Source organism: Pogoniulus pusillus, chromosome 32 (assembly GCF_015220805.1).
Source record: "Pogoniulus pusillus isolate bPogPus1 chromosome 32, bPogPus1.pri, whole genome shotgun sequence".
NCBI classification, from domain to species: domain Eukaryota; kingdom Metazoa; phylum Chordata; class Aves; order Piciformes; family Lybiidae; genus Pogoniulus; species Pogoniulus pusillus.
Window position 1 is genome coordinate 8,423,400 of NC_087295.1, and position 15,259 is coordinate 8,438,658.

Consider the following 15,259-nt stretch of genomic DNA (forward strand, 5'->3'; position numbering starts at 1 on the left):
CATTCCCCTTCCTGAAGGGAGTGGATGGCAACAGAAACTCTAAACATATGTAAGGAAATGATGGAGCAGGAGTAAACAACTCCATTACACAGCCCTACATCAAAGGTGAACATCATCTGAGGGCTGAAGCACTTCCCTTTTTGAGATGGGCTGCGAGAGTTGGGGCTATTCAGCCTGGAGAAGAGAAAGATAAGGGGGGACCTTAGAGCAGCCTTCCAATACCTGAAGTGGACTACAAATAAAGCTGAGGAGGGACTTGTTAAAAGGGCTTATAGGATGAGGAGCAATGAATTGAAGCTTGAAGAGAGTAGATTTAGACTTGGTTAAGAAATTCTTGCCAGTGAGGGTTGTGAGACACTAGAACAGGTTGCCCAGGGAGGCTGTGGACACTCTCAACCTGGAGGTGTTCAATGCCAGGTTGAATGAAGCTTTGAGCAGCCTGGTCTAGTGGACAGCATTCCTGCTCATGGCAGGGGTGATGTTGGAACTGGGCAATCCCTTCCAGCCCAAGCCATTCCATGAAGCTATGGATCAATAAAAGGTTGGACAAGATGATCCTTGAGGTCCCTTCCAGCCTGGCATTCTGTGATCACAGCCTGTAGACTCCAGTCACTATTTCCTGCTCATCCACCCACTCTTCTGCTGTGTGGGGCTGTGTGAAGAGCTCCCATGACATGTCAATCACAGCAATTCAGAACAAGAAGAGAAAAATCTGAAGCAGAATGACAAATGATGCATCTTTGTATGCTACCAGGTGAATTTTGCACTGGAAGATTTATTGTTAAATTAATATCTCTATTCTTTTCCTACTTGTTCAAACTGGAACTGCAGGAAGGGGCAAACTGCCCCTGCTTCTCTAGGCATGTGAGAGCAGAGAGGACTGTGTAGCATTTAACTCTGTTAATGGAGTTTGAAGTCCCACTAACCTCAGCCTAAGTGTAGAACTGGCAATTCAGCTGATACTACTTTTAATAGAAAACACTTCCAAGTTTTAAAGCCCCCAAGCCTACATTTACCTGACCACAGAATCCTACCTTCTTCATTTCTCTTCTAGCACACTGTGTGGGGTCAATAACTACTCCCTAAAATTTTAGTGAAGCCTCATCTCTGGTAGCAGAGGGTTACAGGTATATCCTCAATATGGACCTTTTCTCTGTCTTTATGGAAACAGGAGTCTTCACATCACAGAGTCAGTAATTTTTTGGGTGTGACTTAGAGGATATTGGCAAAAGTACTCTCACAAAGCAATTCTTACACTAACAGAATAGCTTCAGCTTGGAATTGAAGTAAGGGTTTGGTGGAAAAAGATGGTGGAGTGTCTGGAGAACAGGTCTTAGGAGGAGTGGCAGATGGAACTGGAGTTGTTTAGTCTGGAGAAGAGGCAGCTGAGGAGAGACTGTGACTCCCTGAAAGGAGGTTGGAGTGATGTGGCTGTTGGGGTGTTGGTTTCTTCACCCTAGTAAGGAGTGATAGGACAAGAGGAAATGGTCTCAAGTTGCATCAGGGAATGTTTAGGTTGGATGTTAGAAGAAACTTTCAGACTAGACATGAGGAGGAAGTCGTTCACCAGGAGAGTGCTGAGACTCTGGAATGGGTTACCCAGGGAAGTGGTTGAGGCCTCATCCCTGGATGAGGCTCATGCCAGCGTGATCTAGGGTGGGGTGTCCCTGCCATGGCAGAGGGGTTGGAACTAGATGATCCTTGTGGTCCCTTCCAACCCTGCTGATTCTGTGATTCTGTAAACTTCTTGACTGAAAAGGTTCTCAAAGACTGGAACAGGCTGTGCAGAGAGGTGGCTGAATCCCCATGCCTGGAGGTGTTTCAAAGAGGCAGAGATGTGGTGCTGAGTGACATAGTTTAGCACCAGACTTGTAGAATTAGATAATGGTTGGACTTGATGATCTTAATGCTCTTTTCCAACTGAAATGATTCTATGATTCTTTGATTCTATGGAATTAGGGCTAAATTCACTTCAATCCTTTGCAGCCTGCCCAGCTGGGAGAGGGACAAAGATAAAAAAAACCCTTTGTAAATGATTTTGAGAACATGGACAATGCAGCTTCTCTTCACCAGACAGCAGAGCTGCCAACCCAGTCATGCTATTAGGCCTTTGATTTACTTCTGCAGGAGAACTTTCCTGTGGATACTCTTAAGGAGGACATGGAGTTATATGAATGGCTTCTACCTTCACTTAGCTTCCCTGTTTATGCAAAGAAAATTAGACTGGATGCTTCTGCTCTGCCTCACTGCCATGAGTCAGCAGTGTGCTCTTGTGGCCAAGAAGGTCAATGGTATCCTCAGGCACATTAAGAACAGCCTGGTCAGCAGGTGGAGGGAAGTTCTCTAGGATACCCTAAGGAAGCCACATTGTGTCTGGTTCTGGGCTTCTCAGTTCAACAGGCAGCTACTAGCAAGAGTTCAGCAGAGGTCACAAAGATGCTGAAGGGACTGCAGCATCTCTGTGAGGAAGAGAGCCTGAGAGACCTGGGGCTTTTAGCCTGGAGTAAAGCAGCCTGAGGGGGAATCTAAAGGGTGGGGGCGAGAAGATGGGGACAGGCTCTTTTCATTGATGCCCTGTGACAGGACAAGGGGCAATGGGCACAAACTGGAAGCAAGGATGTTCCATCTGAACATGAGGAAAAACTTATTTGCTATGAGGGTGCTGCAGCCTGGGAGCAGGCTGCCCGGAGAGGTTGTGGAGTCTCCTTCTCTGGAGAGATTCCAAACCCACCTGGACATAGTGATCTTGGGCATGCTGCTGGTGGTGACCCTGCTTGAGCAGGAGGGCTGGACTAGATGATCTCCAGAGGTCACTTCCAACCAACACCATTCTGTGATCCTGTAATATTCTTTTGCCTTTAAAAGCAATCTTCCTAGCAAAGGGGCAAGAGCCCCTCATGCCTTGTTAAGACACCCATCCTTGTAGCTTGAACTCCCCCAGATCAGCCCTGGATGCAGTATGAGACAGGCAAAATATTCCTGCACTCTCTGTTGGGATGGGTGAGGTGATTCTCCCTGCTTCCCCACAGGCCTTTTCCCAGCAGCAACTTTCACACGTTCTTTAGCACACCAGTGAGTCATGGTACAAAGCAGTGGGAAAACAAGAGCATAACCCATTTGAGATTTACTGACCAGTACTTGTACACTGCAGAATTTTCTTCCCTATGTTAACAGGAGATCAGGACTTTTAGGATCACTTTTGGATGATTTTCACCTGCAGTTTGAACTTCAGTAAAGTTCTCTCTACAAAGTGGTGTTTTGAACATCTGCTCTGCCAAATTCCCCGTTGACCTGTAGCAAATTCAGTTTTGGTCTCTGCTATACAAAAGAAGAAAAACAAGTGGAGAGGCTGGAAAGTGTCTAGAGAAGGGCCATGAGAATGATCAGATTGGCAGAGATGCCCTATGAGGAAAGGCTGAGAACTGGGTTTGTTCAGTTTTGAGAAGAGAAGGCTTAAGGGAGACCTCATTACTTCTTATTGTCAGTAAATAAAGGAGTACTCCAACACTTATTATTGTCAGTACATAAGAGAGTACATACTCCACCAGGAGTGTGGAGACTCCCTTTTAACAAAGAGTCACATGGAAAAACAAGAGGTGATGGGTACAAGTAACCTAGGGAGATTCCCTCTATGATCCAGAGGAAAATGTTTCACCATAAGAACAGTCAGACATTGGAATCATCTCCCAGGGGAAGCTGTGGATTCCTCTACACTGGACAGTTCTAAGACTCAGCTTGGCAGAGTGCTGGGTCATGTCATTTCAACTAGACTATTACCTAGAAAGCTTGGACCAGATGATCCTTGTGGGCCCTTCCAACCTGGCATTCTGTGAGTCTATGAAATTAGAGCACCCTCACCCACCCCAGATCTAAACTCTTTATTTCAGTTCTTGGGAGTAAAGTCTGACTGACACTGGGTCTCACTGTGACTCCAGACAAGCTCTGCTAGTGTATTAGTCTTGCTGGCCTAAGCTATCACTTTCATGAAAATTTTATGAGCAAATTGCATTTCACCTCCTAAGGAAGACAAACAAATACTTCCTTTTATCATTAATGAAGAATATGAAACGCTTTGGTGCCCTCAAAGGAGCAGTAGAGAGTTAAGTGCTGGTCAAGGCTGTACATAGCTAAGCGCTGATCATGGACCTACAGGGAATACTCGAAAGACAGAAAGAAAACAAAAGCCAAACAAAACCAAATCCAATCTAACCAACAAGAATACTAAACAAGCCTGTAAATTTATGACAGCTACCATAAAAAAAGGAGGGGGGTGGTGGAAAAAAGATGGACTGTATTTATTGAGGCTGTTGTAAGAAAGGTCTTCTTACAGCCAGGATGTGAGCAGCAAGATCAGGTACTTTGTGTCTGGCTTTCATACAGCTATGAAAAAAGGAAAGGCTTGGACTGGGGATGAGGATTGGGTCAGACTGGAGAGTTTAAATCTAAAATAAACTTAATAGCTGTAATCTAGAATAACCTCTTAAATAGTGAAATGCTTTTCATCTTGAGGAATGTAAGGAGACAGTCATCTGAAGTGCTCAGGTGTCTAAATGCTTCCTTTGCTGCTCCGTTCTCTACCTACTTTATGTTCCCAGTTACAAGTTAGCACTTGTGGAGAAATCCAGTCTTTGCAGAGGGTGCAAATCACATTTCTTTTTACTTTAATATTGCCACTTTCTTGCCTTGACATTAGGTAGCAGCATTAACATTCAAATCACTGCTCATGAAGCAGCTACAATGCTGGTCCCTCAGTGAGTGCCAGAAGAATTGACGAGCTTGGCAGTCTGACAGCTGTCTGACACACTAAACAGTGTCAGAAACTTCACACTGAAGTGATATATTCTTAATGATAAGAAAAAGCTATGCATAATTGTGTGAAGGAGCTAGATGAGACTGAGAGAGAGGCATTTTTTATGCCTAATCAATAGAGAGATTTACAGTAATTTAAGCACCATAATTAAGCCTTTCAAGGATGAAGCACTGATTGTGCCAAATTTCAGACAGAGGCTCTTCCTAGTTAGCTGCTCAGTGGGGAGGAGAAAAATAGAAACTATTACATCTTCATGTTCCCAGAACCACAGGGTAGTGGGGGTTGGAAGGGACCTCTGGGGATCATACCTTCCCTGTGAAAGGAGGGTCACCTAAATCAGGTTCCCCAGAAACATACCCAGATGGGTTTTGAAAGTCTTCAGAAAAAGAGACTCCACAGCCTCTCTGGGCAGCCTGCTCCAGGGCTCCAGCATCCTCAGAGAACCTTTTCCTCATGTTTAGAGGCACCTTCCTGTGCTCTCGTTTGTGCCCATTGGCTCTGTCCTATCAGTGGGAACTACTGAGGAAGAGTCTGGCCCCATCCTCTTGTGCTCCATCCTTTAGCTATCGGTCAGCATTGAGAAGATCTCTCAGGATGTTCTTCCCCAGGCTAAACAGCCTCAGGGCTCTCATCCTCGCCTCCTCAGAGACAGCTCCAGTCCCCTCAGCATTTTTGTAGCCTCCACTGGACTCTCTCCAGTAGTTCCCTGTCTCTCTTGAACTGGGGAGCCCAGAGCTGGACACAACACTCCAGGTGTGGCCTCACCAAGTCAGGTTAGGGAGAGGACAACACTGCTCAATCCACTGGTCACATTCTTCTTAATGCACCTCGGGAGACCACTGACCTTCTTGGCCATGAGAGCACACTGCTGGCTTATGGCTACAGCTTCCTATCTTGTCTGCAAGAATCACTTTGTGTTTAGAAACAGAGCTAGACTTACTCCCTGACTGTCTGAAAACAACTCAGGCCAAGGCCATGGACATCTGAGGCAGTGGAGAGAATCTGGGATGAGTGCAGGGGAGCCTATCACAGAAATGCACCAGAATTGTGCAGTGAAAGAACGTGTTGGCCTGCAGAGCAGGCTTCAAGGCCATCCTTTGTCTCTTAGTAAAGATTAAAGCAGGTTACTGTTGGATAAAGAGCCTCCCACTGTTCATATAAAAAAAAAAAACCCAAGCACTTGGGCTGATCAGCAACTTGAAAAAGACAATCTGATGTCATTCTCTGACTGCAGTACAGGCAACTACTCCTGGTCATTACGCTCCTGAGGAGAAGGGGTGGTGGTTTATTCTAGCAGCTGCCCTCATCTCTAATTCTGCTGACACCTAGCAGATCAAATTTAGATGTGTAAGGCTGCATGGTGAACAAGAGCAGTGCCACCTCCTCCATCCCTCCTGCTCAGGCTCACTTCTCCCTTGCAGGAAGCCTGGAGAAGTGACTCACCTCCCTTTCAGCCCCTCAGAGGACAGAGTGAGCGCTGTCACCACTGGTGCATCCAGGACTGGTCAAGAGAAGAACATTTTGCCCCTCTGTTTGTAACCTAAGACCATCCTGAGGGCTGAATTGCAGACTTCCAGCAAGCAGATCCTTGCTTCCCACTGTGTCATTTCTAACAAGTCCTTGACAAAGGTAAGAACTGATTCCTATCTCTTTAGCCACATCCATACTGGTAGGACATGCAACACAGCTTTTTGCTCCCACTCTGGCCTCTGAGATCTGGCCAGAGTGTGGCATGGCAACCCAGTTGATGATGTGATCATGGGGAGGGTGACCTTCAGCACTGCCACCAGTAACAGCAAAGTGACACTTTCTCTTAGTTCAGAAATAAGCTCCTGCCTTTGGCTTGCCAGTATGCAGACCTCTCACCATCTTCATATGGCCACTCTTAAGTCCTCTCGCCATCTTCTCCTGCCATCACTTGTTAAAGGAAGAGAGATGAACTTGTAAGAGGGACTTAATAACCTAGGGTGGGGTAGATTTAGGTTGGACATCAGGAGGAAGTTCTTTACTGGAGCAGGTTGGCCAGAGATGTGGTGGAGGCCTCATCCCTGGAGATATTCAAGGCCAGGCTTGACAGGGCCCTGAGCAACCGTATCTAGTTTAGTGGGAGGTGTCCCTGCCTATGGCAGGGGGTTGGAACTAGTTGATCTTTGAGGTTACTTCCAACCAGGGAAGGCACAGGCTGGATGTCAGGAAGTTCTTCACAGAAAGAGTGATTTGCCATTGGAATGGGCTGCCCAGGGAGGTGATGGAGTCACCATCCCTAGAGGTGTTCAAGCAAAGACTGGATGAGGCACTTAGTGCCATGGACTAGTTGATTGGATAGGACTGGGTGTTAGGTGGGACTGGATGATCTTGGAGGTCTCTTCCAACCTGGTTGATTCTATGATTCTATGATTAATTCTATGATCCTATGTCTTTGTTTACTGCAGGAGGAGTGCACAAGGTAACTTTTGGAGGGTTCTTCCAATCTGATGCATTCTATAATTCCATGATAATCCTGCAGGCAGCTGTTTTAATGTTGATGACAGAATTGTGTGTTTTCATACAATGTTTGTGCCAGACATACTGCAGCTAAGTGTGGGTTGGTCTTTGCTCCCTAGGAACAAGTGAGGATGAGAGGAAATGGCCTCATGTTGCAGCAGGAGAGCCTTAGGTTGAAGGGTAGAAGAAACCTCTTGACTGAAAGGGTGTTCAGTTGCTGGAACAGGCTTCCCAGGTGGTTGAATCCCTACCCCTGGCAGTGTTTCAAAGAGGCAGAGATGTGATGCAGAGGCTCATGGTTTAGCACCAGACTTAACAGAGTCAGAAAACAGATGCACTTAAAGCTGATCACCCTAGGGGCTTTTTAATATCTCAGATAATATATGAAGGTACAGCATACATAAATATATTCATTGATCAGCCTCTTTTTTGCCCTCTTTCTGCACTCCTTTGGATGCAATCAAGTCAGGCTGCATTGTCTGACGTGAACTGGATGATCTGTTACATCTTGATTAATGAGAGGCTTTTTCCAAATGACTAGAAAGTCACCTTCTAGAAAAGAGTGACTTGTTGAATTCCTGTGCTTCCTCACTCCCAAGAAAGGGTTGCCATGGCAACAGGAGGAGGCTGTGCGTTTGGGGAACACTCCCATGCTGAAGAAGACAATGGTTTAAGATAACGTGCCAGCAGCATGGCGAAATGCCAGTCAGGGTTGGGAGGGAAGGGAAGTCACACTTGTACAATTACAAAGAAATGGGAAAAGAACAGTTATTGTAAATGTGAGCCACATTTTCCCCTCTGCTCTGCTCTCCTGAGACTCCAGCTGGAGTAGTGAATCCAGTGCTGGTGTACCCAACCTAAGAAGGACATTGAACTGCTGGGGTGGGTTCAGAGGAGGGCACAAAGATGATCAGAGGGCTGGAGCACTTCCCCTATTGGGACAGGCTGAGAGAGTTGGGATTGTTCAGCCTGGAGAGGAGAAGGCTCCAGGTAGACATTATAGCAGCCTTTCAGTCCCTGGAGAAAGCTGAGAAGGGACTTTTAACAAGAGCTTGTTGTGATAGAACAAGGGGCAATGGATTAAAGCTTCGGGAAGGGAAGATTTAGACTGGATGTTAGGAAGAAACTCACAGTAACTGTGGCGAGGAGACTGGAACAGGATGCCCAGGATGATCATGGACACTCCTTCCCTGGAGGTGGTCAAGGCCAGGTTGGATGAGGTCTTGAGTAACCTGGTCCAGTGGAAGGTGTCTCCTGCCCATGGCAGGAAGGCAAGATATAGATGATCTTTAAGGTCTTTTCCAACCCAAACCATTCTGTGACATGTGAATTCCAGGCTTAGTGAAAGTGCAAGAGAATGAACGAACAAACTGCATGGCCCATTTTTCTGGGAAGCAAATCAACAAGGTTTCTTACTGGTAAACCCCTGAGCTCTCTAGCTGCAAGTGGCTGCTGTGTCTTTATGGTTTTCCCTTCAGCCTTCCTCTTACAGCATCCAGAATGCTTGATAGCTAGCAAGAGGTGTCCACGCAGCAGCTGCATGGAAGAGTTTAAGGCAAACAGTTCATGTAGGTCACCCACCATGAAGAACCTGCTTGACATTTAGTAATTATCTGTAAGGTCTTATCCAGCACTGCAGTTTAGAGGTAAAATATCTTTACATTTGCCTTCTGGTGCATCTGTCCTATTCAGACACTTATCTTTGATCCTTGTCTACAACATTTTCCAGTCCACAGAGTTTAATTCCACAGCATTTGAGAAGCAGAGCTATAAATTTACACTTAAAATATGAGTTGGGGTGAGGAGTTTGCCATGAAAGAGATTTAAACCATAGGATTCTTGCCACCATTTTTTTCCTCATCTTCTGGTTTTCACTACAAACTCACACGTCCTCAACACTTCTGTTTTGTTAAAATCTAATTAAAATTAAGTAGGTGACATAAAAATTACAGATTAAAGAATGGACCTAGTAATGGCTGCTTTCAGAGCCATGTTCTTTGCCACCATTTCTTTGTGGCAGAGCCTGCAAAGGATTTTGCTTCGGCACCACCATAAATGTTTCTGTGATTTTCAGAAGAGCTTTTTGTCTTTGTTCCTTAATTCACACTGAGAGCACCAAGACTATTCCAGCTCTGGAGCCAATGGGCACCATTATTTATACCTCTGATTTTTCCTCTTTCAACAGAGTTTGTGTTAGAAAGTCTTCTAGCAGTGTTTTGGAAATAGAATAAGAAGGTATCCTCAGTGCAAACTGCCAATTTAGTAATGCAGAACCACACTAAAAGGAAACATTTTTGTTTAGCAGTCATCAAGGTCATCTGTGTGCAGGGTTGCACAGTCTGCAGTACAGCAATCTATCTTTTTTTCCTCTGCTGCTGAAGAGCACTAGAGATGACAAGAGGATGTGTCCCTAGCTCCCAGTCCTACTAAAGCTTCTCAGTGCCAAAAGCAAAGGTGGGTCGCTTGCGCTCTGGTTGCTCACGACTGAAACAGTCAAGTCTATCTGTGGCAGTGAGTTTTCTTTCACTGGGCAGAAGCTAACAGACAGCATGGGCTAACCTAATTGTATACTGTGTGTTCCCTGGTATCCTTCAGGCTGGCTTCATGACTGACTACTGCAATTAATCTCCAGCAAAATGTGTACATTTGTAGTCTGGCAGGTGAGCAAAGCTGCAGCAGCACAGCTGAGGTTTCCAAGGAGAGACTAGGACAGCACAAGGACAAGCATAGCAGCACATGACAAGGTCAAAGAGGATCTGCCTCTTTTAACACCAGGAGCTGTTGGTTCAACTATCTTGAATAAATCCCACCACTGTCTTTTACTAGCTTGCAGTCAAATTATCTGTAGGAAAAAGAAACCAACCAAAATTAACAACCAAAGCCAATTAGCTGCATAGGACTTGCAGCAGCTGTGCATCCTCAGGAAGTTTATGGCACTCTTTTAAAAGACATGAGCCAGGCAGTTATCCTCCAGGAAATGTGCTTTTTATAGAAGCAGGGGCATGGAACACAACCTTCAGGTACAAAGTGACCTACTAATTTCAGAGGAGAAACGGACTATTAATTTGTGATGGAAAAAAGAAAAGCAAGTAGGAGATCACATATTATAAACAGAGAAAAGACACAGTGGAATCTTTCAAGGGCATGGCAGTAAGGAGAGAAGGACAGGGTATAGAGCATGATACTTCTTGTATAGAAGTTTGAGACCATCAGCTCTGGAATATCTGCCTCTCCTTACAAATCCCTGTTCTACTTCTCTGCTGAAGAAGAAAGGAAATGCTGCTAGGAAATTTTTGATATTGTAAGGAAAAAGAAAGAAATCCAAAGCCCAAAGGTATGATCTTGGCACATACTTCTGAGACACATGTACCTGTGTGCTCCCACTAAAAAGTGGCAGAGAAATGCATCCCTGAACACACAGGCAAAGACTGTACACCCAGCATTATAGACCCATTTCTTCCTCTGGCATTTTACTTTTATACCACTGTAAACCCATCAGCTTCACCAAAACAGGTTTTACTTTACACTGCTACAAGTGAAATCAGAATGAGGGCAAAACATAAGAGAGGAGACAATGTACCCCTGACCCTCCAAACTGTAAGTACAACAGTTTTGCTTCTTTTAAAGTATTTAAATGACACTCAAAAAGCAAAAGAGGAAAAAAAAAACAGATAAAACAACTCCAAATGTAGGCACAATGTATGATTTCCAAGACTGTCAGGCAGAAAGCAGGATGAAACTGCTGGGATCAGCAAACTGTTGTTGCTTTCCAGCATTTTCAGCATGAGATGAATGCAATTGTGGCTAATGGCATCTCCCATTAAGCAGGGTGTGAGGAGAGCAACATTTCAGAGAACAAAGCAGCACTTCATGTATTTACACCTGAAATTAGATATACTTTTTTTTCCTTCTGCGTGAAGCTGACTGCAATGCACTCACTCACTGAGATTACAGCCTAAGAAATGCTACTGTAGCTTATTCTGTGCACTTGCAGCCTTTTGCTGACCGCACACTCGATGCCACAGAGAAAGTGCTACCACAGCAGTGAGCTCACAACTCAGCATTCCAATGGTGTAACACTCAGAGAAACAAAAGATCACAGTATCACAGTATCATCAGGGTTGGAAGAGACCTCACAGATCATCAAGTCCAACCCTTTACCACAGAGCTCAAGGCTAGAACATGGCACCAAGTGCCACGTCCAACCTTGCCTTGAACAGCTCCAGGGACGGCGACTCCACCACCTCCCCGGGCAGCCCATTCCAGTGTCCAATGACTCTCTCAGTGAAGAACTTTCTCCTCACCTCCAGCCTAAATTTAGATAAAGCAGGATATCAGAGAAAGCACAGAAATTATCCTGTGGCTGCATGTAGAAGTGGAGGCAAATCTCTGTCATTCCATCTCCGCACTCCCTGCTGCAACTGCAGCCCCGCAGCAATCTGTCAGTCACATCCCCCTAGTTTTGGCCACCCCTACGGAAGGTGGATGCTTCTCCACAGCTTACCTGAGTCTAAGTGCCATGGGTCCGTGGCAGCCGACATTGGTGGGATGGTGAGTGGAGATGCTCCACAGTTGGATTCCACCAGTTCTCCTTGGATGTGGACGTGAGAGGAGGCGTTGGTAGGTCTCAGAGCTGCTTTGAGCGGAGCAATTTGGTTGAACTGCACTCTGGATAGGCAGCCAGTGAATCCTGGGGTGTTGTATTTATATATATCTTGGTCAATCTTCCCAATTTCTGTGTGAAGTTAAGGAGGAAAAAGGAAAAAACAAAGGATTAATCACAACAATTCACTGCTTTGGAAAGCATGGCTGGGCTGAGCACTTGGTTCCTGCAGCTCAGTTCCCAAGTGTCTCTCTCTCTCAGGAGACTGAGAATGTGTCAGTGTCAGACCCTGCCAGGTTTCTTTACATTTCATTATGGGTGGAATCCTTCAGGCCTTGCTGTGACTCGGTTTCACTGCTATGCTATCATTAAAATGAAAGGCTGGCATCAAGGAGTCATCACAGAACAAAAGACCAGGGGGGAAAATCTTTTCCCCAAGAAGAAAAGGCAAAAGTTAAGTTAGAGGGAAAGTCATCACTAGCATCTCTTCTCCCAGCTGAAGCTGCTGCTGCAAGCAGTGCCCCTTCTTTCTCTCTGGTCTGTTGCTCTCCAGTCTCTTGGTAGTCAGGGACCACTCTGTATTGAGCTTGGACTGAGCTGGACTTAACTGTTCTCCAAGCATTTTTCTAGGGCTGTGCTGTAGCTGAGTGTTAAGACTGCGAGGAGAAACTGAGGGAACTGGAGCTCATTAGCTTGGAGAAGAGCAGACTGAGGGTAATGTCTAATGTTTATAAATGTGTAAAGGGTGAGTGCCAGGAGGCTGGAGCCAGGCTCTGCTGGGTGATGCCTGATGACAGGGCAAGGGGCAATGGGTGGAAGCTGAGGCATAGGAAGCTTCATTTAAACATGAGGAGGATTTTTTTCCCTGTGAGGGTGACAGAACACTGAACATGCTGCCCAGGGGGGTTGTGGGGTCTCCCTTTCTGGAGATATTCAAAACCTACCTGGACACATTCCTGTGTGATCTGGTAGAGGAGATCCTGCTCTGGCAGGGAGGCTGGAGTGGATGAGCGCCCAACATCCCTTCCAGCCCCTGACATTCTGTGATTTTATGTGGTTTAGCTACTGCAAAGCCAAGCACCTAGGCTGTGCTTTGCCAGCATTGCCCTGCCCTGAGAGTCTGAGGTGATACAGCCAAGCCAGCTGAGCCAAACTGGCCAAGGGGATATTCCATGCCCCGTGACATCAGCTCAGACATAAGACCGAAGTGAAAGAAGGATAACTAAGCATCACTTCACCAGAAGACCCTGTGTTCCTTTGGTTCAAGATGCAAAACTGCCCCTCTCTGGCCTCCTTTCCTCCTCCAGCAGTGGAGAGAGGTGGAAGGAACCCATCCACCCCTGCTGCGTGCATGTTCCCACAACCAGGACTAGGTCAGCTGAGAGCCTGCCACAACTCAGCCAGTTTCCACCTGGCTGCTGTGGCCTGGGTGGGCTGGCAGTCAGCATCTCTGAGCACAGTGTGGGGCTGCAGTGGTGCACTCTAGAATGGCTGCCATCTCTCAAAGCTGCCCCACAAGCAGCTTTCTCCCTTCTAAAGCACCAGTTAAATGATGCCAAAATGGTAGCCATAAAACACAGCAGATGCACTTGCTACTCGGGAATCTGTGGGCCACTCACAGCTGGTGTAGTTCTGCCAGGACCTGCTGCAGCAACCTTGAGTCACAACCAGAACAAGGCCATTGCTTTCTGTCAGCTGGCTGCCTTAGAGCAGGGATTAACATTTCAAAGCTTCTGCAGTGTCTAATATAATATTTGCACGGCAGTGAGGAATTTGGCTTCCTTCATAGAACCACAAGGATCATCTAGTTCCAACTCCCCTGCCATGGGCAGGGACACCCTACCCTAGAGCAGGCTGGCCAGAGCCTCATCCATCCTGGCCTTAAACACCTCCAGGGATGGGGCCTTAACCACCTCCCTGGGCAACCCATTCCAGGGTCTCACCACTCTCACGCTGAAGAACTTCCTCCACTTAACCAGTTTCAATTTCCCCACCTCCAGCTTTGCTCCATTCCCCTTTGTCCTGTCACTCCCTGATATCCTGGAAAGTCCCTCCACAGCTGTTTTCTAGGCCCCCTTCAGATCCTGGAAGGCCACAATAAGGTCACCTTGGAGCCTCCTCTTCTCCAGACTGCACAGTCCCAACTCTTTCAGTCTATCCTCAGAGGAGAGCTGATGCAGCCCTCTGATCATCCTCGTGGCCCTTCTCTGGACACGGTGCAGCACATCCACATCCCTCTTGTAATAGGGGCTCCAGAACTGGATGCCCCTTGTGAATGTAGCTTTGCTGTAACTACAGCTTCATCTTACTTCCAAGCTGTCTGAGCTGATCTGGTAAATTTTAATTGGGGAGAGGGGGGAAGTCCCTTAACCCATTGCACATAAAAACAGAAAGAAGGCTTCCTGAGAGATATGAGGAGAGACAGAGGGAGAGTTTTATTGTAAGAGCCTGGGGAAGAGCTGGGAACCAAAGCACATTGAGGTTTGCTCTCTAAAAATTGAATTAGAGCTATTAGAAAATGCATTCCAAACCTTTTGGATGAGTCTGTATTCAATTCTAACCAAACTAGGATCTGATACGAGATCTGAGCTGCTGACTGTGCTCCCTAAAATCCTACCACAACACATGCACCAGTGCTGATTTTAAGAGTATTGAGTGGTTTACATCAGAGAGATGTACAGGGAGTTTCAAGGCTACAAACTGGGCAGGGCATTTCAAGTGCACTACATTTTCTGGGTTTACTCATTAAGCATGAAATGGAGGAAAGCTGGTAGAAACCAGGCAAATCTTGAGCATCACCAAAACAACTTCTTGGGATTCAGACAAAATTGAACTGCACCTTTTCTGTCTGCAAACATAATCAGGAAGATAAACATACAGCATTCAAGTCCCCCCACCCCACCTAGCATGAGGACACAAGGAATCACAGAATTCCAGAGGTTGGAAGGGACCTCCAGAGACCATTGAGTCCAACCTCCCTGCCAAGGCAGGATCCCCTGGAGTAGTTCACACAGGAATGCATCCAAGTGGGCTTTGAAAGTCACCAGAGAAGGAGACTCCACAACCTCTCTGGATTATCTGTTCCAGTGCTCTGTCACCCTCTCTGTAAAGAAGTTTCTCCTCATGTTGGGGTGAAACCTTTTATGTCCCAGTTTGTAGCTGCTGGTCCTTGTCTTATTACTGTGCACCACTGTAAAGAGATTGGCTCCATCCACTTGACACCTACCCCTCAGATATTGATAGACATTGATCAGATCTCTCAGTTTTCTCCATATTAAATAGCCCCAGATTTCTTCACAGGGGAGATGCTCAAGTCCCTCAGTCATCCTCGTGGCTGTCTGCTGGACTCTCTCCACCAGGTC

General features: G+C 46.3%; 1 protein-coding gene across 7 annotated transcripts in view; it reads right to left on the reverse strand.

Annotated features, from left to right (window-relative positions):
• Positions 1 to 15,259, reverse strand: part of CNTNAP2 (contactin associated protein 2) — a 1,124,907-nt gene that overhangs the window by 8,236 nt on the left and 1,101,412 nt on the right. For all 7 annotated transcript variants that reach the window (XM_064169555.1, XM_064169553.1, XM_064169552.1 and 4 more), the window contains one exon: positions 11,799 to 12,029. In XM_064169555.1, the coding sequence (XP_064025625.1) occupies positions 11,799 to 12,029 (231 nt within the window). The remainder of the gene's footprint in view (positions 1 to 11,798; positions 12,030 to 15,259) is intronic.